Source organism: Myxozyma melibiosi (genome assembly GCF_037950935.1).
Source record: "Myxozyma melibiosi strain Phaff 52-87 chromosome Unknown BZA70scaffold_3, whole genome shotgun sequence".
Lineage (NCBI taxonomy): Eukaryota > Fungi > Ascomycota > Lipomycetes > Lipomycetales > Lipomycetaceae > Myxozyma > Myxozyma melibiosi.
The window spans coordinates 135,740-162,333 of record NW_027042917.1 but is presented as its reverse complement, the minus strand read 5'-3'; the positions used below and the strand labels follow the sequence as shown (position 1 = coordinate 162,333).

At 53.3% G+C, this 26,594-nt stretch overlaps 12 protein-coding genes across 12 annotated transcripts; 8 read left to right on the top strand and 4 right to left on the bottom strand.

Annotated features, from left to right (window-relative positions):
• Nucleotides 1–18: 18 nt before the first annotated feature.
• On the top strand, nt 19–1,461 carry BZA70DRAFT_288472 (eukaryotic translation initiation factor 3 subunit K; the record flags this gene model as incomplete). Its single annotated transcript, XM_064914037.1, has 3 exons — nt 19–54; nt 441–592; nt 837–1,461. 3 exons carry the CDS (start codon nt 19–21, stop codon nt 1,459–1,461), a joined length of 813 nt encoding a protein of 270 aa, XP_064769115.1.
• A 447-nt stretch (nt 1,462–1,908) lies between these two features.
• Nucleotides 1,909–5,544, bottom strand: BZA70DRAFT_237081 (uncharacterized protein; the record flags this gene model as incomplete). Its single annotated transcript, XM_064910400.1, has 3 exons — nt 1,909–4,983; nt 5,039–5,154; nt 5,259–5,544. The coding sequence occupies 3 exons, from the start codon at nt 5,542–5,544 to the stop codon at nt 1,909–1,911; spliced, it is 3,477 nt and encodes a 1,158-aa protein (XP_064769114.1).
• Nucleotides 5,545–6,677: 1,133 nt separating this feature from the next.
• On the top strand, nt 6,678–8,520 carry BZA70DRAFT_275642 (sugar transporter family protein). The gene has a single exon (XM_064912186.1). The coding sequence runs from the start codon at nt 6,822–6,824 to the stop codon at nt 8,316–8,318; it is 1,497 nt and encodes a 498-aa protein (XP_064769113.1). The 5' UTR covers nt 6,678–6,821; the 3' UTR covers nt 8,319–8,520.
• BZA70DRAFT_275641 (uncharacterized protein) lies at nt 8,521–12,170 on the bottom strand. The gene is made up of 3 exons (XM_064912185.1): nt 12,090–12,170; nt 8,943–12,009; nt 8,521–8,867 (listed from the first exon to the last, which is right to left on the bottom strand). Exons 2-3 carry the CDS (start codon nt 11,864–11,866, stop codon nt 8,633–8,635), a joined length of 3,159 nt encoding a protein of 1,052 aa, XP_064769112.1. The 5' UTR covers nt 11,867–12,009; nt 12,090–12,170; the 3' UTR covers nt 8,521–8,632.
• Nucleotides 12,171–13,820, top strand: BZA70DRAFT_275636 (ribosomal protein S7 domain-containing protein). Its single transcript, XM_064912183.1, has one exon. It carries the CDS (start codon nt 12,455–12,457, stop codon nt 13,655–13,657), a length of 1,203 nt encoding a protein of 400 aa, XP_064769111.1. The 5' UTR covers nt 12,171–12,454; the 3' UTR covers nt 13,658–13,820.
• A 33-nt stretch (nt 13,821–13,853) lies between these two features.
• BZA70DRAFT_123192 (uncharacterized protein) lies at nt 13,854–15,216 on the top strand. Its single transcript, XM_064909516.1, has 2 exons — nt 13,854–14,040; nt 14,101–15,216. The coding sequence occupies exon 2, from the start codon at nt 14,109–14,111 to the stop codon at nt 15,078–15,080; it is 972 nt and encodes a 323-aa protein (XP_064769110.1). The 5' UTR covers nt 13,854–14,040; nt 14,101–14,108; the 3' UTR covers nt 15,081–15,216.
• Nucleotides 15,217–15,522: 306 nt separating this feature from the next.
• BZA70DRAFT_275634 (putative cytochrome P450 alkane hydroxylase) lies at nt 15,523–17,532 on the top strand. Its single transcript, XM_064912182.1, has one exon. It carries the CDS (start codon nt 15,906–15,908, stop codon nt 17,451–17,453), a length of 1,548 nt encoding a protein of 515 aa, XP_064769109.1. The 5' UTR covers nt 15,523–15,905; the 3' UTR covers nt 17,454–17,532.
• BZA70DRAFT_275633 (uncharacterized protein) lies at nt 17,533–18,845 on the bottom strand. The gene has a single exon (XM_064912181.1). The coding sequence runs from the start codon at nt 18,654–18,656 to the stop codon at nt 17,670–17,672; it is 987 nt and encodes a 328-aa protein (XP_064769108.1). The 5' UTR covers nt 18,657–18,845; the 3' UTR covers nt 17,533–17,669.
• BZA70DRAFT_275632 (uncharacterized protein) lies at nt 18,846–20,099 on the top strand. The gene has a single exon (XM_064912180.1). The coding sequence runs from the start codon at nt 18,923–18,925 to the stop codon at nt 20,018–20,020; it is 1,098 nt and encodes a 365-aa protein (XP_064769107.1). The 5' UTR covers nt 18,846–18,922; the 3' UTR covers nt 20,021–20,099.
• On the bottom strand, nt 20,100–22,195 carry BZA70DRAFT_275631 (uncharacterized protein). The gene has a single exon (XM_064912179.1). It carries the CDS (start codon nt 22,019–22,021, stop codon nt 20,222–20,224), a length of 1,800 nt encoding a protein of 599 aa, XP_064769106.1. The 5' UTR covers nt 22,022–22,195; the 3' UTR covers nt 20,100–20,221.
• Nucleotides 22,196–22,227: 32 nt separating this feature from the next.
• BZA70DRAFT_123381 (uncharacterized protein) lies at nt 22,228–23,559 on the top strand. The gene is made up of 2 exons (XM_064909518.1): nt 22,228–22,732; nt 22,805–23,559. The coding sequence occupies exons 1-2, from the start codon at nt 22,500–22,502 to the stop codon at nt 23,436–23,438; spliced, it is 867 nt and encodes a 288-aa protein (XP_064769105.1). The 5' UTR covers nt 22,228–22,499; the 3' UTR covers nt 23,439–23,559.
• Nucleotide 23,560: 1 nt separating this feature from the next.
• BZA70DRAFT_123199 (uncharacterized protein) lies at nt 23,561–26,467 on the top strand. The gene is made up of 3 exons (XM_064909517.1): nt 23,561–23,816; nt 23,876–24,267; nt 24,346–26,467. Exons 2-3 carry the CDS (start codon nt 23,895–23,897, stop codon nt 26,073–26,075), a joined length of 2,103 nt encoding a protein of 700 aa, XP_064769104.1. The 5' UTR covers nt 23,561–23,816; nt 23,876–23,894; the 3' UTR covers nt 26,076–26,467.
• Nucleotides 26,468–26,594: the final 127 nt, after the last annotated feature.

Sequence of the window (26,594 nt, the reverse complement as noted above, 5' to 3'; positions counted from 1 at the left end):
GCTGATACCAGACGTGCTATGGATCACAGTTCGAAGCTGATTGATGGGTATCAGGTATTCCAGAGTCGCAGTGTTCATATTCATATTCATATTGAATTCATAGCCCACACTATCCACATATAAAGAAAAAAAGCACCAAGCAGAAGCGCAAGATTAGAACATACCAAGGACCGATATAAAACAGATTGAAGGAGGATCAGAGGATGGATCAGGACTCGACAGAATAGCTGGTGAAGAGCAAAAGCTGCGAGCGACAGATGCGAGTCCCGCCCAGCCCTGAAGAGAAACCCTGCGCCCTGAACTCTCGTCGCTCTCCAACAAAGAAAAATTTCTTTTGCAGCTCTCCTCCTTCCTCTTTCCCTCCTCTCCTTCTTTCTCTTGTTCTTCCACACAGCAGCACTTGCGAAAAGAAAAGAAAGATGCCTTCGTCACCAGCAAAGATCCCGATCCAGCGGCCGCCAGAGATTGAGGAGATTCTCTCGACCCTGTCGCGGTTCAATCCCGAGACCGGCCCCGTCCTTCAGGACTACGTTGGCACCCAGTGCTCGACCGAGACTTACGACATAATGGCCAACCTGGCTCTGCTCAAACTGTATGCTTGATCAATTCACGTCTGTTTTTGTGGTGCGCTCTGCGATCTGGCAAGGGAGCAGTCAATGGCTTTTATATGATGATACCCTTTAATTACCATTAGCATGTATTAATGTAGACGGATCAACCGTCGATGGCAGCAAAAATTAGCTCTAGCTGACTAAAAGCCATTTTCTTCTCTTTGCAATCAAGCAGAGCGCGCGATTGTGTTGGAACCTGGCTAACACGAATCATGAACCCGACAGATATCAATTCAACCCCGACCTGATGCGCGAGGAAACAGTCCTCAACATCCTCGCCAAATCGCTAACAGTCTTCCCCGAACCCGACTTCACCCTGTGCCTCTACCTCCTCCCCCCCAACCTTCTCAGCACATACAACTCCACCGCCAGCGACTCATCCATCGTCCCTGCCGCGCCGGTCGTCACCAGCGACGACTCGCTGACAAACTCAGTCCACAGACTCACCTACCTCAACTCGCTGCTCGAGATGGCCGCGTTCTCCACCTTCTGGAGCACGCTCGCCTCCCCCGTCGACGAAGAGTACGCCGAGATCGTCGCCGACGTCTCCGGCTTCGACGACGCCATCCGCGCCGGCATCACCCGCGCCATCACCCTCAGCATGCGCAGCATCAAGACCGAGACCGCGCTCAGCTGGCTCAACTTCAAAACCAAAGAAGCGCTCGAGAAGTGGGTTGCGGAGAAGATGCCCGGATGGACAGTCGAGGGCGACGCGATTTCGCTCAAGAGCGAGGCCGAGGACGCGCTCGCGCCGTCTGCTGTCTCGTCTTCGTCGTCTGGAAAGCTCCGGTTTGAGCAGCTGTCGCGGGTGATTAAGCGGGTATACGAGAATCAGCTCATCCACCATTAAGTCTTACATTTTTTATTTCCTCTTTTATTTTTTTGTTTATTGCAGGCGGGGTTAAATATCAGTTTTATATATGTAAGATAGCATCATCTCTGAAGCAAATAAAAACTCTAAAAGTTTCAAATTCTACATCTATATACATATATTCACCAACTACATAGAGAGTAAAGATATTAGAGCATCGATCAATTAAGCGATATGAAGTAGCGTCGATAGGAGAAACACAAACGAGTAAAACACAAAAGAGACAAATAAACAAAAAGAAGAGAGACTTTTGATATTCACTGCGTGCAAAGAGGCAAATATTCAATGTGTATATAGTCAGATAGGTAGATAGATATGAAGTAAGAAATACAAATGTTCACAAAATAGAAGAAATGTAGTCTAAAGAACAAACAGATATAAAAATAACCAATCTAGAAGAGAGTGAGAAGCAAGGAGTTGAAACGCTTAGACCGGCTTGCCGCCGATCCACTCGCTCCACCGCTGGACCTCAGGAGGAATAACACCTTCCTCCTTCTCCGGCAGCTTCTCCTTCAAGCACTCGGCAAACAAGACAGCTGTGCGAGGCTCGTTGAACAAGGGGATAGCAAAGTCGATAGCGTTGCGGCGCATGATGTAGTCCTCATCCAGGAGGTTGTCCGCGCGGTCCTTGGCGAGGTTGAACACGCTCTGGATATCGTATTTCTGAAACACCTCGCGCAACTTGCGCTTGTCGGTCTTGGGGAACTCAATGATGCTAACAGTGACGGGCAGGCCGTCGATCAAGATGTCGGTGAGCTCTTCGTCGAGGTATTCACGCACGATCGACGAGGCGACGTACAGCTTGAATCCGAGCGGCGCGAGACGTCTCGCGACGCGGCCGAGATCGGACTTGCTCACATCACCGCCAAACAGAACGCCGGACGGAGGAAGAGGAAGCTTGAAGTTCATGGTCGCCTGCATAGAGGTCCAGTAGGCCTCGATCAGATCGTGTCCGAAGCAGGCAACTTCACCGGTAGACGCCATCTCGACGCCGAGGAATGGGTCCGCGCCAGCGAGACGGGTGAATGAGAACTGGGGAACCTTGACGGCGACGTATCCGCGCTCCTTGGCCATCAAGTCGACCGGCTCGGGAACGTTCTTGCCAATCAAGGCGCGCGTGGCAACATCGATGAAGTTCACGCCCAAAACCTTAGACACAAAGGGGAACGAGCGCGAAGCACGAAGGTTGCACTCGATAACCTTGAGATCAGGCAGCTCGGGGTTCTCGGGGTTCTCAGCCTTGATAATCTGCATGTTAAACGGACCAGAGATCTTCCATGCGGTAGCGACCTTGTCAGCGATCTCCTTCAAGCGAGCAAGGGTGGCGGAGTCGAGGGTGTTGGGAGGGAGAACAAGCGTGGCATCACCAGAGTGGATACCGGCGTCCTCGACGTGCTCGGACACAGCATGCACAAGCACGGTTCCGTTGTAGGCCACGGCGTCGACGTCGATCTCCTGTGCGCCCTCAATGAACTTACTCACGACAACAGGGTGGTCGGGTGAGACATCAGAGGCCAGGGTAAGCTTCTCGACAAGCTCGTGCTCGCCACGAATCACAGACATGGCGGCGCCAGAGAGAACGTACGACGGACGAACGAGGACAGGGTATCCAACCGAAGCGCAAAACTCCTTGGCGGACGACACAGATGAGAGCTCCTTCCAAGCGGGCTGATCGACTCCGATAGAATCAAGAATGGTCGAGAACTTATGACGGTCCTCAGCCTTGTCAATATCCTCGGGATCTGTTCCGAGGACTTTGCAGCCCGACTTTTGCAGGCTGAGGGCAATGTTCTGTGGCAGCTGGCCGCCGACGGAGACGACGACGCCCTTGGCGGACTCAAGCTCGTAGATATCCATGACACGCTCGTACGAGAGCTCCTCAAAGTAGAGACGGTCGACCTCGTCGAAATCGGTCGAGACGGTCTCGGGGTTGTAGTTGATCATGATGGTCTTCTTTCCGGCCTCTCTGAGAGCGCGCGCGGTGCTGACGGCACACCAGTCAAACTCGACGGAAGATCCGATGCGGTAGACACCAGAGCCAAGAACCAAGGTTCCATGCTCGTCAAACTTGATGTCGGAGACAGTAGCGTTGTAGGTCGTGTAGAGGTAGTTTGTGTCAGCAGGGAATTCAGCAGCCAGAGTATCAATCTTCTTGACGACGGGGACAATGTCAAAGCCCTTGCGGCGCTCACGGACCTCGGCCTCAGTCGCACCGACGGCGAGAGCAATCTGCTTGTCGGAGAATCCGAGCTGCTTAGCTTTCTTGATGAGTTCCTTGTTGAGGCCAAAGAGAGAGCCAATGGACTCAATCTCCTTTTGCATGCGGACGATATTCATGAGCTTGTACAAGAACCACTTGTCAATCTTAGTCAGGTCGTGGACGCGATCGACAGTGTAGTCCTTGTGCAGCAGAGCCTGGCCAACGGCAAGCCATCGGCGGTCAGAGGGGTTAGCCAGAGCGGCGTCAAGATCATCGAACTCGGCGCCCTGGAATCCGACAAAGGAAGGGTCGACCTGGCGGATAGCCTTCTGGATAGACTCTTCGAAAGTACGACCGATGGCCATGACCTCACCGACGGACTTCATGGAGGAACCGATGTCGCGCTTGACGTGCTGGAACTTGGCCAGATCCCATCTGGGGATCTTGGTGACGATGTAGTCGAGCGAGGGCTCGAAGTTGGCCGACGTGGTCTTGGTGACGTGGTTGGGCAGGTTGGGCAGGGTGTGTCCGAGAGCGATCTTGGCGGCGGTGTAGGCGAGCGGGTAGCCGGTGGCCTTTGAAGCGAGAGCGGACGAGCGAGAGAGGCGGGCGTTGACTTCGATGACGCGGTAGTCGAGACCATCGGGCTGGAGAGCGTACTGAACGTTGCACTCACCGACGACACCGAGGTGACGGATGATCTTGATAGCGGCAGAGCGAAGCATGTGGTACTCCTCGTCGGACAAGGTCTGCGAGGGCGCTACGACGATCGAGTCACCGGTGTGGATTCCAAGAGGGTCAAAGTTCTCCATGTTGCAGACCGTGATACAATTGTTCTTTGAGTCACGGACGACCTCGTATTCAACCTCTTTCCAGCCCTTGAGGGACTTCTCGACGAGGATCTGGGGCGCCAAGCTCAAACTCTGCGAGGCGAGGTTGCGCAATTCGGTAGCATCGTTGGCGAATCCAGAGCCGAGACCACCGAGGGCGTAGGCAGAACGAACAATGATGGGGTATCCGACCTCCTCGGCGGCGGCAAGAGCGTCGTCGACGGTTGAGACAGCGATGGATTCAGCGATGGGGATATCGATCTCCTTGAGAGCCTTGGCGAAAAGGTCACGATCTTCGGAGGTCTCGAGAGTCGCGATGGGGGTTCCGAGGACCTTGACTCCGTAGCGCTCAAAGACGCCCATCTTTTCGAGTTGCACACCGACGTTGAGAGCGGTCTGGCCTCCAAAGGTGAGAAGGATGCCGTCCGGGCGCTCGCGTTCGAGCACATAGGTAATGTATTCGGGGGTGACCTGTTGGGTTAGCAGGTGTGCTAGTGATGAATGAATGGGGATGAGGGGGGCATACAGGGAGGTAGTAAATCTCGTCAGCAAGAGCGTGCGAGGTCTGGTTGGTAGCAATGTTGGGGTTAATCAAGATGGACTTTTTTGATGCCTCCTGGAGGGCTTTGATGGCCTGCGATCCTGCGGGTTGCAAATTGCGCGGTTAGTACGGGTATTGAAAGAATGAAAACAGCAAGGAGTAAATCCAAAATAGACAAGAGCAAATGGGATATGTAGAAACCTACCAGAGTAATCGAACTCTCCAGCCTGACCGATGCTGAGAGCACCAGATCCGACGACGAGGACTTTAGAGACATCGACTAGGTTGTCGGCCTCGCCGGTGATGGTGGAGGCACCCTCGTAAGGGCCACGGATGCCAGTGACGGCGGGGATAGTGCTGGCAGAGGAGCGAAGAGAGTGGGAGAGCGAGAAGGAACGGATAGGAGAGAGTGGAGCAGAGGGAAAAGTCTTTCGCTTGAGCAGGCTGCAGCCAGCGCGAAGCAGAACCCGCGTGGAAGCGGCGCTAGACATTGCGACCAGAGAGAAGCCTACGCGGAGGAGACCTTGCAAAGTTCGAGCGCTGCGAGGGGGAGGTGGGGAGGAAGAGAGAAAGAAGGCGGTGAGGTCGATTGGGCTGCCGGGACAAAACTTTTGATTTTTTTTTTCTTCGGGAGAGCGAAGAGTGTGCGGCGCGGGACGAAGTGAGTCTTGTAACAAGGTTTCTGGATTGGTGGAGGAGCCCTGGGCAGCGGGGGTTTTGGAGGGCAGTGGAGGGCGATATACGAGGGATTGAGGAGGAGGAGGTTTGTAGATGGAGGAGATGATGTTGGTTGTGGGATTGTAGGTGAGTGAAGGGAGAGGAGGAGGTGGTGGAGAGGAGTGCCCACCTTGGGTCATCTACGAAGTCTGCTCGTGTGTTTGCCAGTCAAAGGAAAAATCGTAGAGCATTGTAGAAATAGAAATAAGAACTAAGATGCTGTTCGCAGTAGATAGACAAAGCAGGCGAAGTAGAAGCCGTGAAGTAGAGATGGAGATGCAATAGATATACTGTTCGATATCACGTGCACAGCTACCCAAAGAGTTAGTATCACAGTCAGCGCTGACTAACGCGAGACAAGTCAGGTGAGCGCAAAAATAAAGTCTGCAAACAAGGCGGCGCCAGATCGGCGGAGGCAGAAAAGCTTGTTTATTGCCGAGAGTTGGTGTCTGCTTTGTGCTATTGTCTTTATATCCGCATTGCTGTTGCTATCTTATCTATTTGATATGCTATTCTGTGGTTGTGTTGATTGCAGTCTCCGTATTCTATAGTTTACTGCTATTAATTGATTATAAACAGTACAGGAAAAAGAGACATCAACTAAGACCAACTGCACGATTCGAGGCTTTTCCGGTTCTGCTCAATTCCGTCTTTGTTCCTTGTTCCTTGTTCTTTCTCAAAATGCTCAACGTATTCTATCACCTCTTATTGTTTGCTGAATGCTGCTATCTATCTGATGGTGATAATACCACATCAGTCTCTTCACTGTATTAACTCGTTTATCTGATACTGTGCCTCATCAACAGCTCATTTCTTCCTCTGTCATCTGATCTACCCCACGTCGGTTCGGAGATGTCAAATCACTCTATCGTCGCTCCTTGTCCTCCTCCTCCGCTCGCTCTTTGTCTTCCCCGCCAAAAGCCTAATAAGTAGCCGCATCCTCTCCTCCTTCTCTCCCTCTCCTCTCCTCTCCTCTCCTCTTCCTCCTCCTCCATCGCCTCCTCTCTCACCTCCTCTCACCTCCCATCTCTCATCCCCATCTCATCCCACCATGTCCTACGGCGCAGACGCTTCCACTTCCCCCTGGGACGTCCGCCTCAAACGCCACCTCGCTACTCGCTTGTCTACCTTGCGTCCGCCCGGCACCCGCATCACCAACCCCTTCCCTGCCCTTCGCCTCCTCTCCCGCAAGCAGTGGCTCTTCTTCCTCGTCGCCCTCGCCGGCTGGACCTGGGACGCCTTTGACTTCTTCACCGTCTCCCTTGTCACAAAGGCACTCGCTGAGGACCTTAATGTTACTGTCAAAGATATCACCTGGGGTATCACCCTCGTCCTCATGCTCCGCTCCGTCGGCGCTGTCATCTTTGGTCTCCTCTCCGATCGCTTTGGCAGAAAATGGCCCTTCGTCGCAAACTGCTTCCTCTTCATCGTCTTAGAGCTCGGCACTGGCTTTGTACAGACCTACAAGCAGTTCCTTGGCGTCCGCGCTCTCTTTGGAATCGCTATGGGCGGTATCTACGGTAACTGCGCCGTCACCGCCCTCGACGACTGCCCTCTCGAAGCTCGCGGGATCATTTCCGGCATGCTCCAGGAGGGCTACGCCCTCGGCTATTTGCTTGCCGTCATCTTCAACCGCGCCCTCACCTACACCACCGCGAAGGGCTGGCGCTCGCTCTTCTGGTTTGGCGCCGGTCCTCCTGTTCTGATCATCATCTTCAGACTGTGCCTGCCCGAGACCGACACCTACCTCGCGCAGAAGTTTGTCGAGCGCGAGGACAAGAAGACGGAATTCGTCAAGGCTGCAAAGCACTCTGTCAAGGATTACTGGCACATCATGATCTACCTCGTCATTCTCATGGCTGGCTTCAACTTCATGTCGCACGGCTCGCAGGATCTCTACCCGACCATGCTCGACGTGCAGCTTGAGTTCTCGAGCGACAAGTCCACCGTCACCATGGTCGTCGCCAATCTCGGCGCCATCGCCGGTGGCATTGTCTTTGGCCACATCTCCGAAACAGTCGGCCGCCGGCTGACAATCATAATTGCCTGTGTCCTCGGCGGCGCGCTCGTCTACCCCTGGGCATTCGTCCGCAACAACGGCATCATGGCCGCTGTCTTCTTCCTGCAGTTCATGGTTCAGGGCGCATGGGGCGTCATCCCCATCTACCTCTCGGAGATGTCTCCACCCACCATTCGCGCCTTCATCGTCGGTCTCGCCTACCAGCTAGGCAACCTCGCCTCCTCTGCCTCCTCCACGATCGAGTCCACCATCGGCAAACGCTTCCCGCTTGCCGAAACAGAGCTGTCCGCAGCCTCCTCCGTCAAGCGCTACGACTACGGCAAAGTCATGGCCATCTTCATGGGCTGCGTCTTTGCCTTTGTGCTCATCGTCATCTTCCTCGGCCCCGAGAACAGCCAGACTGCAGAGCAGCAGCATGCGGATATGAAGAATGAGCTGCAGGACGATCTCGATGCTTTGGAGCTGCAGAAGCAGAACGCGGCGCACCATGAGTCTGAGCCGAAGGAGGAGACTGCTGCTCACGTTTGATTTGCTTAATGTTTGCCTGTATTTGACGTGGGTTTTGTTAACTTGGATGTGTTTAATTTTGGTGCCGGACTATTCTGTAGTTTGTTTGGTTGGCTTTTTGTGATATTATGTCGTTTGGTGCTTTTTGAGAATATGTACTTGATCTGATGCTGAATTGTCACTCGTACTGTTTTGGGCTCTGTAATATTGGTTGTTTGTGATAATTTGATTCAATTCCACTAAATCATCGAGTAGATATCTACACTCCATCTCCAAATCCATCTGCGCCACAAAATGCAATCTCCCTTCTTTCCTTCTATACAAATCAACCTAATCTACGACAAATCAAACCCAGCTCCCGCAGTAATCGACAGCAGCAACTTCTCGCGCAACGTCTTCTTATCCGAATACCGCGGCAGCTTGAGCATATTCACGCACGTGGACGCGGTCGGCAAACGACCTTCTTGTAGGCCTGCTTCGTGGATTGTGAATTTCGGGTTTAGCGATCCGAAGCCTTGTAATGGCGCGCGCGGGACCGAGGTTGCGAATTTGAGGACTTCTCTTACTTCCCTGTGGTTTCGAAATATTGTTAGTCTCAAGTCATATAGAAAGATATAAAAAGGGTGTGGAGGAATAAAAACGCACTTGTCGCTAAACTCGCTGATAACCTCCCAGAAATATCGCACGGTGTCATCACCCTGCAGATACCCACTCAACACCGTATTCCGCCGCCAATCCTCAAGATCGATCGGCAACGCTGCGCCACCAATCAGCGTCTGCATCTCGTGCGGGCCAAACATCATCAGCCAGCTCGGACTTAGCAGGTCGTTCATGCCGCTCAAAAAAGCCATCGTTTGCAGGTACAGCTCCTTGTTGAGCTTATAATCTGCCACCGCGTGAATGTACTGTAGTCTGTTGCTGTTCGTCACCGGAACATTTGCACCGTTGCGAATAAGCTCGACGGTCTGCGAACTCGCGTTGGTGATTGTAAAGTTGAGTCCAAACACCGCCTCGACATCCCCCTTGAAATTCTTCAACTTGATCAGTCCCTGATACAGCGCTGCGTCTAAACTCCACAGATCGTCAAACGTGTTGCGGAATCCGGACCCAAACTGCGAATTCCCCTGAACCTGCCACTTGCTCAAAAAGAACTGCGCAAACGCAACCTCAAGAAGAATGCCCTGGTATATCGCCTTCCCGATGATCCGGCCCAGGAACTCGAACCGCTGCAATTGCTCCGGCGAGGTCGCCTGCGGATTCGGATACAGCATGTTTTCGCTGTTTTCCACAAACAGACCCGATTCTGGACCAAACCCTTCGAGCGTGATTGCGCTCAAAAACTCTTTGGTGATTCCACCGCCGTCAATTCCAGCCTCGGCTCCGTATTCATTGTAGAACGTGATGCCAATCAGCGACTTTAGCTCGCTCTTCAAATGTCCCAACTGCTCAAACGCGTCCTCTAGCACGCGCCCGCGTCGGATCGAGGCAGTATACCGCCGGTGTCGAAGTTCGTAATCTCTATCGAGCCCCGTGCGATGACGGTCCATCTCCAACGACTTGTCCAAAACCTCGACGCGCAGAGAAAACGGCAGCACGAACGGAACTTTTTGCAGCAGCTCGAGACGGGGAAGACTCGTCATCCGCCGCTTCAAATCCCTGCGCGTAGCAGCTGACGCATTCGCCATTCTTTTGTCGCCGTCTTCGTCTTCCTCTGATTCAGAAGACGAGTCAACCATCCCGTCCGTACCATCGCCGTCCGCGTCCTGGAACTTCTTTGCCCGTTCCGCGTCCGCTACCGCTAGTTGCGAGAACGTGCTCACATCGAGCGCGTCGAGCATAAGCCAATACGCGTCTCCCAAGAAATGCCGCCGCGCGTCTCGATAATACAGCTGCCGCATGATACCGACCGCGTCCTGCTTGATTGAGTCGAGCGTCAGGTTCGACGTGTGGTAAAGTGGCAGGTAGTTATCGTTCCCGCTCGCGAGCTTGAGACTTCGGTCTTTTAGTAGCGTCGTGTTGGGATCAGAGTTGCAGATAATCAGACACACGAGCGTTTTCAAAAACAGACCCAGTCGCCGCACGTCGTCTTGAGAAAGACCGTACTGCTTGTCGTCAAAGAACTCGTCGTCGTCGGTCATGATCATCCAGTGCCAGCAGATATCCAGAAATAAAGCCAGGATCTCCCATTCTTCTATGCGTTTGTCGTACATCTCCGAGGCAGAGTTGATGGTAGGCCAAAGGGTCTGCCGCGGATCCGCATTCGATGACTGCGATGTTGAATCAAGCGCAATGAAAATCGACAGCGACTCCAGGGTTTTGAAAAAGAGCGGCAGCGTATGTTCGGGATTGAGATATAGAAAGTATCGAATCTTGCTGGTTTTCCCAGGCCATATGCGCGCCAATCCCACCAAAAATCTGCAGATTGTAAAGCAGTCTTCAAGACTAATTGTCGAGCTCGAATTTCGAAACGGCGAGATCGCCATCTCAAAGACGTCCCGGTCTTCTAAAGACAGCACAGAAGACAAAATGAACGGATCGTAGATACCGGTGGTCTTGCCGCTTGTTTCTTCCTTGGCGAATCGTTTCGCTAACCTTGTAACCGTAGAGGCCGAGAGCGATAGCAGAAGATTTCCAATGCCATGCATCAAGTGAATCGGCTGCCGTGTTGACGACGGCGTACTAGTTTCCTTCCACAGAAAGAGAACGTTTGCTAGAAGCCATGCCATGCGGAGATCAACGTCGTACGGACCTTCAACAATGTCCTTCACCGACTCGAAGGTGACTAATGAGCATGCCTCAAGAGCAGGAATCAGATCGCGATCGAAATCGAAAATTTGCGCTAGTCTTTTGGCTTGCTCTGTGTCTGCTAGAGTGACAAACAGTCGAGAAGTTGAAAGCAAGAGCAATACGTAAAGTTTAAGCACACGGTCTCTGTCATCTGGGGCGGAATCTAAAGCAGAGCCCAGAGCTGAGATAACATTATCCACCACTTTTGCAGCCGTTGGGGCGTCCGACAAGTGCGAAAGTAAAGAACTATACGCCTCCAGCAGCACCGAGAGATCAACACTTTTCTGCACGGACGATAGCAGTCGTAAAAGCGGCTCAGTAAGAGAAGAAGAAGCCGCAGTCTCGACGCATGAGAGCATCAGCTTTGCAAGCTTCCGCGCCAGCAGCGGCCGCACTTGCGACGCATGACTCCTAATCACCTGCTCCAGTGCCGGAACCAATTTCACGTCGTCCTCAATCGCTCCGCATTTTCCGAAAAAGAAAAGAAACATTGCCACCGACTCGTTTGGATCAATCTGCTCGCTCGCCTCGCCGCTGCTCGCGTTTGCGATAAACGCCTCCCGCATCTGCATTCGCGTCGCAGCAATCTCCTGCCGCCCGCGATAAAACGACTGAATCGCGACCGCCGCCTTCTCACGCTTCCGGTTCTCTTCGCGTTTTGCGCGCGCGGCCGACGCATCTTGCAGCACCGAGTGCGAATTCCGGAGTGTCGAGGCCGAGCCACGCGCGAGGTTAATCCGTCGTCCTTGACGGAAGTTTCCGGTGAAGTTCGGAATCGACATCTTCTTCACCGGCTGTGCTGGATAGGAATCTCTCGCCAATAAAGAGTAAAGTGTTTGTCGAGACTATTGAGTTGAGAGGATGCAGGTCATTCCACTAACTGGTGAACGTGGAATGGTGAAGATAGATGACGGATCAAAGCCGGCTGTGGCGCGAATCAGTCAGCACCCGCAGACAGCAGCACCAAATAAGATGCAAAATACAGACAATCATAGATCTACTCACATTCACGTTATCGATCCGGGAAACAATAAAACAAAACTACCACGATCCAGCAGAAAGTAGATCTAGAAGAGTCAGTTGATGCTCAGCAGTCGTGAACTCCGAGTAGGGAGTCTTGTAGCTGGGAGTTGGGTCTCTTATTCTGGGTTATTCCAGACCAGCTTACACTATGCCGCGCATCCGAGATCGTGCCCCGTGATAGCGCTTACATAATTAGTCTAAAAGCCATAACAGAGTGTGCATAACTCTATTTGCTATACGCAAACTCAACACAATTTTTCTTCCTCGCAGATCCCGAGACTCACGTCGAGCAGCAATACCAAGCCCAGCAATTGAGCGGCGTACAGCACAGAACACGCATAACGGATATGAGCCTGCCAGTAGCCAGACGGGCCGCTATTACGGGTGCGCGACGGATAGCAGCGACGTCGAGTGTGTCGCTGCCGACGACGGTCGCGACTGTTCAGGTTAGATGCCGGGTCTTGCGTCCGACGCTTACTTCACCCGCACACAGATTATTTTCGTCGTCGAGATACTCACGGAATGAAGAGAAGAAGTCACTGGAGGAGGAGGTTGGAAGTCCGGTTGGAGATGTGCTGGCGAGAGACGCCGAGGGAGCGGAAGCGGCGCCGGAGGTGTTGAAGGAGGAGAACGACGCCGTTCGCGATACTCTGGGCGATGCCGCGCCTGAGAAGCCGGAAAGTGAGAGTGTGGTCGAGGAAGAAATTTTGGAAGAGAAGGAAGCTGCAGAGACGATTGAGGATATTGGTGAGGACGAAGGTCTTAAGCAGGGCACTCCTGTGGAAGAGCTGCTCTCTTCCAAGACCTCGGAGAATATCGCGGCCGCCGAAGCCTCCGAAAGACTTATTGAGGAGGAAAAAAAGCGAAAGCACCTTGCCGAGGTGTCATCTCATCTGATCAACCTGCGGACGTCTGGTCTGCGCATCGATGATTACATTGCAAAGACGGGCACGACGGTGCTCAATGAAGTGCGCGAGAGCATGCTGGCTGCCAGCGCCAATGACCGCGCACGAATTGAGGAGTTGTTGGCGAAGCGCAAGGAAGACAAGGCAAGACCGTTCGAATACCGAACGCAGCTCGTCGATGCGCGCAAGAGCCAACAGTTTGTTCACCAGCCCCTACAAGATGACGAGATTCTGTCTCATTTGATCAACATGGTCATGCGCGACGGAAAGAAGACTATTGCTCAGAGAGTTGTTAATGAGGCGCTGATCATTGTGCGTATGCGACTCGGTCAGGATCCGATCGAGGTTCTCCACTACCTTGTCGAGAAGACGCAGCCTTTGGTACAGATCATCCGAAAGCGCGAGGGCGGAAAGACAAAGATTATTCCCCGCGCGCTTCGCCCACGACAGAGAGTCTGCAAGGCGCTTACATGGCTGCTTGCCGATGCGGCGAAGCGGCCTTCGCCGTCTTACGGAGTCCGGCTGGGCGACGCCATCGTCTCGGTCCGCCGTGGCTGCGACACTGGAGCCTCGTTGGAGAAGAAGGACGCGATCCACAAGATTGCTGTCGAGAACCGGTCTTCTATCAAGGCCACCAGACGTTAAGAGTGCGGCTGAGAGGGTTTGTCGAGTTTTTGTTTGTATATACGTGGAATCGAGTACATAAAACGATATGAGCAGAGTTGTATTGATGATATAAGTTCTTACATAATACAATTTCCCCACAATTTAGCGCTGGGTTGTCTGACTGCCTCAATTAAAGCGGAGTTTCGAGATTTAAAGTAAACAAAACTGAATGAATTTCCTGTTGCTGTTTGCGTCTTTGCTGCTTCTGTGTTCTGTTATAATCACTACTCCGGCTTGTTTGAATCGAGGACTGCGGTAGTTCCGCATGGTCAGGCACCGCAGATTCTGTCTGTCTGCTTGCTGCTGTTTGTGCTCGACATTGGAACGCCCATGCGAGGTACATCAGAGTCAGATTGGTTAATGTAACATTCTTCCGCATAGTCTATCTCTCGGTCCTGAAGTTTTACTGAAAAGACAGCTAGAAGTCGAAATGGAGTCGTCTCCGCCAGATGGCTCAGATCCTGGCGGTTCGTCCGGGGAGAGCAGTTCTCGGTCCTCATCCGGCGCGTCACAAAGCAAACTCAAAAGATCGCCGCTGTCGACAGTATCAGTCGTGTTCGAATCAGAGTATAAGGAAGATAGCAGATCGACGGTTATTAATACAAGCGTATCTGAGGGTCTGAACACGCTCAACTCTCTGATGTATGTCGATACAGCGGGTGCGACGTCTGTTTCAATATCAATAAGCTCGGTCAGAGATGCAGATACAGTCGGCAGTTCAGCAAGGTCAGTCAATACAGATCAGCCAGCAATGGATTCAGCCGTGTTGTCTAGTCCAGACGTCTTGCAAGAAAATATCGTCGGCAACTGGGAAACTGTTGGAGAGAGCGTTTGGGATTCTATATTAGACAACGAATCATGGGGCGGGAAGGTAGAAGAAGCAGGAGATTCAACAGTCAACAGTAGATCACTCGCAGATAAAGACACAGCACACGAGACTCTACCAACTGCATCCTACATCCCCAGTATCCTCGAAGACTCGCCCGAACTCCGTCCACAGTACTATGACGGCCCGTTTGCAGCCAACGGGCCAAACCGGCAAGAAATCTACTCGCTTCTGGTGAAATTCCCGCCCGAGCTGCGCAAAATGCTGCGCAATGACCTAGACGATTGCCGCCTTTTCCCATTCACACACACGCATGAAAACACACGGGGTCTGTATGATGCTGGAGCCGGATGCCAGAAATGCCAGTTCCAGCATGATTATGTGAAGACGGTTTATACAAACTACTTGTACCTGATACAGAGAGAGAAGGCGTATGCGCTGGAGTATAAGCATGGACCGATCACGAGGGCGGAGTACGAGAACGCGGGGAGGTATGCGAGAGAGATGACACACAACTGGCCAGAGGCAGAGGCGGAGGCGACAGATAGTGACGGGGGGAAAGGGACAGAAGCATGATTGCTGTAGATTGTATTTATACCAAGCTGCAATGCAGTGAAGAGAAGTGAAGTGAAGTTGATCCGCAGATGTAAGCTGTAGTCAGAAGCCGTAGTCAGCTTGGATTTATATCTGCAACAACCACGATGCTGTTTGATGTCATCAGTAACTGCTGGAGAAGAAGTAGCAACAGTTAAGCTCTCGTTTGGGGTTCGCCTATCTGCCCTGAGCCGCAACGCCGCAGGGCCGGTACCGGATCCAAGAGAAGCCAAGAAAGTGCTTGAGTTGGTCAGTCAATTTCCATTACTCAGCTCCTGAGCCATGAGCCAATGATCTGGTCTGCAAGTAACGGCAAATAAAGGCAGAGCTTGGGTAATTGCAGGGGGCAGCCGGAGTTGGCTTGAGCACCTTGAGCGCAGTTGGGCACAGTTGAGTACAGTTCGTCGGGGTGGATGCAAGAAGCTCAACGGTGCACCTGCGAACCACGGACTGGGATTGACTGCTGCTGCTGCTGCTGCTGCTATCAACGCCTCTACTAACAGCAATAACATGGATCTACGGCACCTTCTTCTATCAAACCTGCCGAGGTTGAGTCCGACAGCTTACGAGCCCTGCGCTGGGACCGAGGCACAGACCGAGGTGGCTGACGGAGGCTCGTAGGCAGCCAGCAGCCAGCAGCCACTGTTATCTTTCTCTTCCTCCTCCCCAAATCTGGAAAAGACTCAACAGTCTCAACATCGCCGTGGCTCCGACAGCCTCTTCTTAAGCCTCCGCTCTTCCTGTTTCTTCTCCTGTCTCTTCTGTCTATCTTCTCCTGTCTCTGTCAAACAATATCTCCATCCAAAAATGGACCACCGCATCATCGTCCTCCTCGCTGCCTTCGTGCTCTACCGCATCCTCGCGCGTATCCAGCAGAAACTCGCTCTTGCTAAACTAGCCCGCGAACGAGGTGCCCAACCCGCCCCCTGGTTCCCCTCCGACGTCGTCGGCCTCTCGACTTTCAAAGCCCTCACCGCCGCCGCAAAAGAAGGCACCACCCTCGATCTCTCCGACCGCTGGTACAAGGAGCACAGCAAGACCTTCTGGAAGCGCACCCTCATGTCCGATGTCATCAACACCTGCGACCCCGACAACATCCGCGCAATGCTGGCGACCCAGTTCGAGGACTTCGAGCAGGCCACCACCGGCGCGTACGGCATCCTCCTCGGCCGCGGCATCTTCACCGCAAACGGCGCTACCTGGAGTCACACGCGCTCGCTCCTGCGACCCCAATTCACGAGACAGCAGGTCGTTGCCGATCTTGCGTCGTCGATGGAGGTCCACGTCAAGAACTTTATGGAGTGGGTGCGCGAGGCCGACGGCATGCCGCTCGAGATGCACGATATGTTTTCAAAGCTCACGCTCGATGCCTCGACCGACTTTTTGTTTGGCGAGTCGCTCGACAGTCTCGTCAAGAACAAACCTGACTCGCACATGGATGATTTTAGAGAACAGTTCTCGTCCGCGTTCAGGATCGCTCAGGAGGGACTACACAAGCGTGTTATTGCCCAGGGTCTCTACTTCCTTGTGCGTCCAAAGCAGTTGACGGACGCGATCAAGACCGTGCACGCGTTCGTCGATTACTACGTGCAGAAATCGCTTGAACACAACAAGAACGAGAAAGGTGAGACCGACGACACCCGCTACGTCTTCCTCCGTGAGCTCGCAAAGGATACCCAGGACCCCATCGAGTTGCGCGACAACATGCTCAGCGTCATCCTCGCCGGTCGCGATACCACTGCCTCGCTCCTAACCTGGACGTTTTACCTACTTGCCAGACACCCCGACATTGCCGCCAAACTGCGCGAGGAGATCCTCGCCACGTACGGTCCTGCTGGCGACAGCAAGCCCGTCACTTTCGAGACCCTGAAAGGCATGGTCTACCTCCGCGGCGTCATCAACGAGGCCCTGCGTCTGTTCCCGCCCGTGCCGCTCAACATGCGTCGCGCAAACAAAGACACCACTCTCCCACGCGGCGGCGGCCCCGACGGCCTATCGCCCATCGTTCTTCCCGCTGGCACCACCGTCGTCTACTCTGTCGGCGCCATGCACCGCCGACCAGAGTACTTTGGTGCCGACGCGCTCGAGTTCAAGCCCGAGCGCTGGTCAACCGGCAAGTCATGGACATGGGAATTCTTGCCCTTCAACGGCGGCCCGCGCATCTGCTTGGGTCAGCAGTACGCCTTGACTGAGGCCGGCTACGTCATTGTCAGACTGCTGCAGGAGTATGATACGGTCGAGAACGCCGACAGTGTCGAGAAGGACGCGAGAAATGGGGGCATGCCGTATAGACATATGGCGATGACTATGTGGAATAACTCAGGTGTCAACGTTATTTTCAAGAACTCAAAGTGATCCCTGTTGCTGTTTTATTGCTGAATTGCTCGAATTGTCGATGCCTTTACATGATCCTATCGACGCGTTATAGACTACAAGGAATGATTATTAAAAAATAACATTATGAAAAGGTAAACAATTCCTATAGATCCCGAGCAGCCAAATATAATCAAAAACACCTGCATACCCACCATCGCTATCAGATACCTCCCATCCCTTAAATAGCAATAATCCTCACGCCGCTGAATATCTAGCTTGATGATATCTTCTCGCGACAGCAGCTAGCTCCGTCGAATTAAACACGTATTCCCATGTAACAGGCTTCCGCTGTCTGCGCAGCGACTTTGGGAACGCCGCCGTCGCCGGCACCGCAGACTCGCCCCGCAGCGACTTTTTCACAAAGTCCGGCACGGGCGCGGGAGTCTGCGCGATGGCGTGCGAGTAGAAGCAGTCGTTGCCAAACTGGCAGATCCGGTTGCGCTTGAAATGCTTGCATGGGATGTGCTTCAGCGTCGTCAGGTAGTTGTCGATAATCTCCTGCTTTGTCAGTCGTTCGGGCGACTTGTCGGCCTCGGACGGGTCGACGGGGAGCTGTGCGGATGGGACGATGAAGTCTGAAAGCTGTCGGCAGAGAGGGCAGCACTTTGATAGATCGCTTCGATGCAGCACTTGGTTGGCGCCAGTACCATCAGTAAAGTCGCCTCTCTCATCATGCGTACCGAGCGACGTGACGCTCATGCGCCGCGCTGCACCAGCGTTGGGAGGCTGCGATGTAGTATCGGCCGCGGCAGTGCGAACGATGATAGAGCCCATTCCCTCCTGTTTCCGCCAAGTGCGAACGCAGTCAACGCAGAAAACATGGCTGCAGTTCAACAGCAGTCCGTAAACTTTTGGAACCTCAAGACAGATGCAGCAGGTGTCCTGGCCTTCCTCAGCAGGCTTCCTCCTTGTATCATCCGACTCGGGCGCGCTCTGATCAATCATCACCTCCGCCGCAGCACCCGCCGCCTCACCGCCCTCCTCCTCTGTCTCCGCCTCACCCCCCCTCTCCTCGTGCTGAGTAAAAGTCGCGTTCAAAGATGGCAGCTCCTTACTCTCGTTCCCGTGCTTGAACCAACAAGCTGATCCGCGTCGGCATACCCCGGACATATAGAACTTGCACGGAACCTTTCGCGGCGGTAGGTTCACGCGCGTCACAGCGTTCAGCTGCGACGCGGACATTTCTCTGCAACTCAAACAAGACCCTCGCTGCTGCTATCCTTTTTGGCGACTTATTCGTTCCCTGTTCGTGCTGCTCGGGGCGGGTTTCGGATGGCTGGAGATTCGCTGTCGTGATCGTTGATGAGCGCGATGATCGGTGGTTGAGATGTGATCCACAAGTCACGTCTGGTCACACTGGGAGTTCCCAGCAGATCACAACCTCCCAATTTTTTTTTCTTGTAAACCTGTTCGCCTTCACCAGCTTTTATCCTCGCAGCTTTCTATACATGCAGAACATGGCGCCGTCTTCAGAAATGTCTGCAGACACACAGCTCTCGGTGTCAAAATCAGACGAGCTATTGGCAGCTCTGAAGGCCACGGTGGCCTCGGTCGACGCCACCTCCGCGAGCGTCAAGAAGCTGCTTGCGTCAGACGATCTCGAGCAGCTGGGGAAAGGGTCTCCGGGCGTCTCGCTGCTGAGCTTGAAGGCGAATTCGATGGCGGGGTACTTGCATAATTTGGGAGTGCGTTCGCTGTTTGCTTTGTCTACGCTGTCGGAGAAGGAGGAAAGTAGTAGCAAGAGCAGCGACGAGGAGAACGAGGCCGGCGGCGACAACAACGAGATGGCGCCTGCCGAACTTGATCTTGAAATTAGAAAGCTGTTGGTCACGGACCGCGTCGTTCTTGAACGAGGGATCAAGCCGCTGGAGAAGAAGATTGAGTATCAGATCCAGAAGCTGCTGCGCGCTGCGAACAACCCGCCGAAGGCGGTCACAAAGACTTTGAAGCACAGCGGAAGCGATTCCGAGAGTTCGGCCGAGGATGATGACGACGACGCTAGTGAGGACGAGGACGAGAAAGAAGACGATGAGGAGCAAGAAGAGTTGGACGATCTGCCACTCTCCTACAAACCCCGTCCGAACCTCCTCGTCTCCTCAGAACCCGAGGCCTCATCGACCTCTTCATTCTCCAAAGCCTCTGCTCCAAAGAAATACGTCCCGCCAAAAATCAATCCCACAAAACTTCCCTCTACGCGCAACATGTCTGGTCCAGTAGACAAAGCGCAGCGACAGCGCGTGCAGAAAAACCGTGCTCTAGAGGAGTACATCGCGCAGAGCACGTCGCTCGCGCCCGAGGCTGAAGTCTCTGTCGGCTCGAACGTGTTGAACCACGGCCGGGGTGGCACGCGGACGCAGATGGCGCAGGTAAAGGAGGATAGAGTGCGAGGGTATGAGGAATCGAACTTCGTGCGTTTGGCGGAGGATGGCAAGAAGAAGAGGAAACCGAGATCAGACGAGTTCATGGGTGAGAACTGGGATCTGGGCGGTGGGGATTATAGTCAGGCGAAGCGGAAGAAGAAAGGGGTTTGGGACCGTCATCGGTAGAGAAAAGTTCAGTCTGATGCTTTTTTTGTATTTGCTTTAGGCGTTATTGGGTGCATATTAGAAATAGTCTACATGAACATAGTTTGATAAGATTTACTATACGCCGGAACATGACAACTAACTGAACGCAACAAATCCAAGAGAACCAAAACATAGACAAAGTGGAGAATGCAGAAATAACAAAAAGAAAATAAAAGAGCATTAGTCGACCTTCGCCATGCTCAGACTTGACACTCCTTCTCTCAGATTATTTGAAAACTTGGCAGGTATAGTCTGATGCTTCGACTTCTTCAACTTCCTTCGCGCAACCATGACCGGGACACTACTCTTCGTCACCAGATAATTCGAAAAACTGCCGAGCAAAATACCCTTGAGCGCCGAGCGTCCGCGGGAACCCAAGATGACCATCGTGGGCGAAAGGTAGTCGATCACGTCGCAAATCAGGTGCTTGGGAGATTTGCAGTGCATCACCTCGACCACGCACTCGACCTGAAGTCGCGTCTTCTTGAGCAATTTCACAATATTTGACGAGATCTCCTTCGCGATCGAAAGCCGTTCTTGCTCGCGACCGGCCTCGTCCATCGGCGCACCTCCTTTCTCGGGCTTTTCGCCTTCTTCGGGCTCCTCGAGTGCGCAAACAGCGTACATGATATTACCGTCGCGAAGAATGGTGCCGACCGTCCATTCAAGAGCGTACATCGACTCGGGAGACGCATCGGTCGCGACGATATACGACCGCTTTTTAACAGAGGGATCACTGCTCACGCTCTTGAAATCACCGCGGGTGATAGTGCGCAGGACGCGCCCCGCCGCCCGGTTTGACTCGATATCAGAGACCTTGACTGGCATGTTCACCGCCTTGCGGATATCCGCAGCTTCTTCTTTATCCGAAGTATACGGCGAATCCTTGAGTGCGTCGTCGACGAGATCGAAAGCGGTCTTGGGGTGGATGAGATGCCGCTTGTAGCTGGCGAACGCGCCATCGATATGAGAAGGCGGCGGAGCCGTGATCAGAGATTGCACGGTATATCGCTTGCTGGTGGTAACAGCCTTGCGCTCGTCTTCCATCGCCGCAAGTAAACTCTGCGGTGCGCGGCGCATACCCGCCTGTCGCGAGACCGTGTCCTCGATATCAGAACCGGAATCAGAGTCATCGTCTTGATCGTCTGAGGAAGACGAGTCCGCGATAGCACCATCCTCGTCCTCTTCGTCTTTCTCTAGACGGTCTTCCATATTCTTTGGCGCATCGGGAGCGAGTTTGCTACCGGCCTTGAGCAGCGCATTTCGTGACAGTCGTCTGTACGCGGTCGAAAAGTCCTCCTCAACCGGGGCGCCGGACGAAGATTTGCGGCGTGCGGCAGGAGAGCGTGAGCGAGAGGTAGATGAGGAAAAGGTGGGCGTCAGAGGAGACCCGGGAGTGGGAGGGGAAGGTGCAGGTCCGGACTCGGTCAGATAGGCGATAACCGACTGCTGCGTGTCGTCGGCGGACTTGTATTTCCGAAGCGGGCCTCCGTCGGCTCCAAATGATGAAGCGCGACGGTGATTGGCAGGGTGACTAGTGGGTCCATGGATAGAAGGATAGGGAGCCAGCTCAGGACCAGCAGAAGGAAGCAGCATTGACTTGGGAGCCTCTAGGGCAGAGGAAGACGGTCTTCGCTCGCGATCCGAGCTTTGTTTCGGCTCCGCGGAAGCCTTGAGTAATTCCGGAACCGCAGAGGTCGAGAGAAGTAGCTCCTGAGCAGCTGGTGAGAGATTATGAAAGTTCTTCACAAGCGCAGATTGAGTGATCTTTCCTCCCGGCGGAACACCAGGTAGACCGCCGTTAGCGGCCTCAGAGGGTGATTTGGACTTTGACTTGTGCCGTCCGAAGCGCATGGGAGAGGCAGATCGCGAGACCCGCTGCGGAAGCACCGGAAGTTGCAGAGGCTGCGCATCCTCGTCCTTGTGCAGAAGCTTGAGGATCTCGATGCGCTCCTCTTCTAGAGCGGATTCGAGAGACATTTAGGAGATAGAGATTAGATTGCAGCGGGGAGATGTGAAGTCAGCGGAGATCGACGGCACTGCGGATGAGGATCTATAGAATAGTTCTAGAAAATAAGACAATCGAGCTGGAATCAATTGACCTCGCTGGAAGAGAGTAGCTGGAGTCGAGAGAAGTTGAGTCGAGATGGAATCTGCAGATAGCGGACCGGCTCATCAGAAGCGAGGCGGTGGAGATGGCACAGCCCTCACGTGATGCGTCGCATTTATGCACATCTCGAATTTCACCTGGACCTCCGTTGACGCAGTGAGTTTGGTTGCTATTAGCGACTGCGGCAATAATCAGTCTCTGCTGGACATATCGTGGTTGTTTCAGAGTGGAGATATCTGCTCAAGCGCGTCGGAAATGCGTTAAGTCAGTCGTCGGTGTCAGATCAGAGAGCTCGTGAAGGAACTGCGCCAGAACCTATCTACAACCTCCACCCCGACAGCGCAAGCCATGAGCGCAAAACTCTCGCACGCGGACTTTGATTTCCTGCCTGATCTTGTTGATCTTTTGGAACGAGTCTCGCAGGGATCGCTTGTTGCAAAGGACGTTCCGAACGAGGCAGGGCGGATTAGGATAAACCTGAATCGCGTGCGGACAAGGCTGGCTCAGCTTGGAGATGTTGAGTCTATTGAGACACAGAACAATGAGATCATTCAGTTGAAGACCAAGGTTGAGAAGAAGAGGTGAGGATCATGTATTCTAGTGAAGCAGGTTTATACTATCTCTAGGCACATGACTGATCAACCTTTGTCTAGATTGCTCCTCGAGAACTTATCAAACCTGGGAAAAGACCTTCTAGGTAGAAAAGGCGTGCTACGGGACGACGAATTGTCAATCAATTCAAAGCAAGATACAAATGTGGACGTCGTTACCTCGATTCCGGCTCCACCTTCTGTGTTGGAATTGGCAAAGGAGCCGAATCTTGATAGTCCGTTGCCAGACATCAAGATTGAGCCTGAGGCGGCTACAATAGCTACAAATCAGAGTACATCTCTGCAGCCAGCTGAAGTTGATCAGATGGAGATAGACCAAAAGGTCTCGGCACCAGCAGACACTCTCGAATCAAATACAGGCGATCTCTCAGCCCTGCCAGAGTCTACCAACGACGCGGCCAACGAATTACAAGAGGCGCTGCCAGAGCAGCTACAGGACATGAAGGAAGTCATTGATGTATCAGACATGCAGGACTTTATGCAGATGATGGACGGCGATGCGAGTGCAGCCGAGAAACCGAGCCAGGAGCAGGACGGGAACATGTTTATGGCGATGATGGACAGCATGCCCGACGATCAGGGTGTCCCGGAGACGTCTGCCCAGGGCATTGAGGAGATTGCGCAGGCGATAGCAGGGACCGAAGGCGAGCTGCCCGAGTTTATGGATCTCAGTTGATGGTCCTTAATTATATTACATAATCTCTGACTGATAAATTGATGACATAATCTGTTACTTACTTATGGCATAACCGCCAAACCACAGCCTGCATAAGCTCCGGCCCACGACACAAAATTTCATCTTCCAATTTTTTTCACTCTGCGTGTTCCATCATCGACAAATTCCTATCCGTCCCTTTTTCGTTTCCTTAAAACCCTCAAAAAAATTTTAAAAGAAGTAAAAAACTATTCTTTTTCTTACTCTTTTCCTTACCGTTCGAATTATCCTCTTTGATTCGAATTTCGTTGTGTTTTGAGATTTTTTTTACTTGGGAAAGAAAATCGTTATTTCGCGCAGATATCTTCTTCTGATCTCCCCGTTATACCTCTAAAAAAGGTACTAATACTTGCTCACTCTGCTTCTGCGTTTGCCGTTTGCTAACAGCTCTTCTCCAGCCTATTTCCGCTTCCAAAAATGTCTGACACTGCTGTTGACGCTGCCGTCGAGGAGGTCAAGAACCTCTCTCTCGAGACCCCCGCCGCCGAGGAGTCCGCCCCCGCCGCTGCTCCTGCCGCAGCCCCTGCTGAGACCACCGAGTCTGCCGAGCCCGCCGCTGAGTCCGCCGCTGCTTCCAACGGCGAGGAGAGCAAGGAGGCTACTCCTGCTCCCGGCCCCGCTCACTCTGCCTCGCTCTACGTCGGCGAGCTGGAGCCTACCGTCACTGAGGCTATGCTCTTCGAGCTTTTCAACCAGGTCGGATCGGTCGCTTCCATCCGTGTCTGCCGTGATGCCGTCACCAGACGTTCGCTCGGCTACGCCTATGTCAACTTCCACAATGCCGCTGATGGTGAGAACTCCCAACGAGATTTTTTTTCCAAATTTTTTCCATTTTCATCTCTCGCACTATATGCTAACATCAGTACAGGTGAGCGTGCTCTCGAGGAGCTTAACTACACCTCCATCAAGGGCCGTCCCTGCCGCATCATGTGGTCGCAGCGTGATCCCTCGCTCCGCAAGACCGGTGCCGGCAATGTCTTCATCAAGAACCTTGACACCGCTATCGACAACAAGGCTCTCCATGATACATTCTCTGCTTTCGGCAACATCTTGTCCTGCAAGGTCGCCGTCGACGAGTACGGTCAGCCCCGTGGATACGGTTTCGTCCACTACGAGACCGCCGAGGCTGCTGACAACGCTATCAAGCACGTCAACGGCATGATGCTCAACGACAAGAAGGTCTTTGTCGGACACCACATCGCCAAGAAGGACCGTCAGTCCAAGTTTGACGAGATGAAGGCCAACTTCACCAACGTTTACGTCAAGAACATCGACTCCGAGGTCACCGATGACCAGTTCCGCGACATGTTCGAGGCCTACGGACCCATCACCTCTGTCTCGCTCGCCAAGGACGACGAGGGCAAGTCGCGTGGATTCGGCTTCGTCAACTTTGAGAACCACCAGGACGCCGCCAAGGCCGTCGATGAGCTCAACGACAAGGACATCAATGGCAAGAAGCTTTACGTCGGCCGTGCCCAGAAGAAGCACGAGCGTGAGGAGGAGCTCCGCAGACAGTACGAGGCTGCTCGTCTTGAGAAGATGTCGAAGTACCAGGGTGTCAACCTCTACATCAAGAACCTCGACGATGATGTCGATGATGACAAGCTTCGCGAGGAGTTCTCCGAGCACGGAACCATCACCTCTGCCAAGGTCATGCGTGATGAGTTTGACAAGTCCAAGGGTTTTGGATTCGTCTGCTTCTCGTCGCCTGATGAGGCCACCAAGGCTGTCACCGAGATGAACCAGCGCATGCTCAACGGCAAGCCTCTCTACGTCGCTCTCGCTCAGCGCAAGGACGTCCGCAAGTCGCAGCTCGAGCAGCAGATCCAGGCTCGCAACCAGCTCAGACTCCAGCAGCAGGCCGCTGCCGCTGGCATGCCTGGCCAGTACCTCCCCAACCCTCTCTTCTACGGACCCGGTGCTGGACAGCAGCCCGGTGGATTCATCCCCCCTCCTTCCGGACGTGGTGTTCCTTTCCCCGCTGGCAACCCCCAGATGCTCATGGCTCAGGGCGGTATGGCCCCGCGACCCGGCCAGGGTCCCCAGCAGCAGTGGGCTCCTCGCGGAGTTCCTACTGGTCCTAACGGCCAGCCTCTGCAGATGTACGGCGTTCCTCCTATGGGCTACAACGGCTACATTCCCGGACAGCCCCCTGTCCAGGGAGTTCCTGCCCAGCAGATCCCCCAGGGTCAGATCCCCCCCGGTCAGCAGGGCCGTCCCCAGCGTGGTGGATACGCTCCCCAGCAGGGCCGTGGTGGCATGAGAGGCAACCGCCCTCCCCAGCAGCGTCGTGATGACGAGGCTGCTGCTGCCGCTCCTATCCCTGCTGCTGCCGCTGCTCCTGTTATCACTGCTGAGACCATTGCCGCCACTGCTCCTGAGCTCCAGAAGCAGCTTGTCGGTGAGGCTCTGTACCCCAAGATCGAGGCTGTCCAGCCCCAGCTTGCTGGCAAGATCACCGGTATGCTTCTCGAGATGGAGATCCCTGAGCTTCTGGGACTGCTGAACGACGACTCTGCGCTCTCGGTCAAGATCAACGAGGCCGTTGCTGTGTACGAGGACTTTTTGAAGAACAAGGGCGAGGGCGAGACCGCTTAAGTGCGAGTTCTCTAAAGCTTTCTGCAAGTGTTTTTCAGGAACGGAAATGATGGTTTATTTTTTTATATGACGGGTTATAGTTTCTAGCGCTTGTGCTTCTCTCTTTTCCACTAGTATTCTTGTTTTTTTTATTTTTTTATTCTCTCTTTTTATTATTTATTTTGATGGATTTCGACGAAACGACGAAGTATGGGATCGGACAAGGAATTTGTGCAATCAAACAAAAGCAACAATTCAAAAAATCGCAAAAAATCTGCTCATTTGCTCAATTTTAGACACAACTAGTGAGGCCGACCTCTTTCTTGCGCTTGCTCTTGTATCTCCTCGAGGTATTGTAAGACTGTTGGTTGAAATAGTGACCTCTCTACTCTTTTGTCACGCGGCATGCTGTTTCTTTTTGCTTTATTTTCATTGTCCTATCGTCTCTTCTGAGAACGTCGGAAAGAGAGAAGGAAACGAGATTTCAAGATAGTAGGAGTAAGAAGGTGAAGCATGACGACGCAGCTTGAAATATTTGTG

What these genes read in the sequence shown, in the direction of transcription:
- BZA70DRAFT_275634 (XM_064912182.1), top strand. Translation starts at nt 15,906, where the DNA reads ATGGACCACCGCATCATCGTCCTCCTCGCTGCCTTCGTGCTCTACCGC.
- BZA70DRAFT_123199 (XM_064909517.1), top strand. Translation starts at nt 23,895, where the DNA reads ATGTCTGACACTGCTGTTGACGCTGCCGTCGAGGAGGTCAAGAACCTC. An exon ending in CTTCCACAATGCCGCTGATG is followed by an intron (nt 24,268 to 24,345) that starts GTGAGAACTCCC and finishes ACATCAGTACAG; the next exon opens with GTGAGCGTGCTCTCGAGGAG.
- BZA70DRAFT_275641 (XM_064912185.1), bottom strand. Translation starts at nt 11,866, where the DNA reads ATGTCGATTCCGAACTTCACCGGAAACTTCCGTCAAGGACGACGGATT. An exon ending in ATCAGCGAGTTTAGCGACAA is followed by an intron (nt 8,868 to 8,942) that starts GTGCGTTTTTAT and finishes TCGAAACCACAG; the next exon opens with GGAAGTAAGAGAAGTCCTCA.
- BZA70DRAFT_275631 (XM_064912179.1), bottom strand. Translation starts at nt 22,021, where the DNA reads ATGTCTCTCGAATCCGCTCTAGAAGAGGAGCGCATCGAGATCCTCAAG.
- BZA70DRAFT_123381 (XM_064909518.1), top strand. Translation starts at nt 22,500, where the DNA reads ATGAGCGCAAAACTCTCGCACGCGGACTTTGATTTCCTGCCTGATCTT. An exon ending in ACCAAGGTTGAGAAGAAGAG is followed by an intron (nt 22,733 to 22,804) that starts GTGAGGATCATG and finishes ACCTTTGTCTAG; the next exon opens with ATTGCTCCTCGAGAACTTAT.
- BZA70DRAFT_275636 (XM_064912183.1), top strand. Translation starts at nt 12,455, where the DNA reads ATGAGCCTGCCAGTAGCCAGACGGGCCGCTATTACGGGTGCGCGACGG.
- BZA70DRAFT_275642 (XM_064912186.1), top strand. Translation starts at nt 6,822, where the DNA reads ATGTCCTACGGCGCAGACGCTTCCACTTCCCCCTGGGACGTCCGCCTC.
- BZA70DRAFT_123192 (XM_064909516.1), top strand. Translation starts at nt 14,109, where the DNA reads ATGGAGTCGTCTCCGCCAGATGGCTCAGATCCTGGCGGTTCGTCCGGG.
- BZA70DRAFT_275633 (XM_064912181.1), bottom strand. Translation starts at nt 18,656, where the DNA reads ATGTCCGCGTCGCAGCTGAACGCTGTGACGCGCGTGAACCTACCGCCG.
- BZA70DRAFT_275632 (XM_064912180.1), top strand. Translation starts at nt 18,923, where the DNA reads ATGCAGAACATGGCGCCGTCTTCAGAAATGTCTGCAGACACACAGCTC.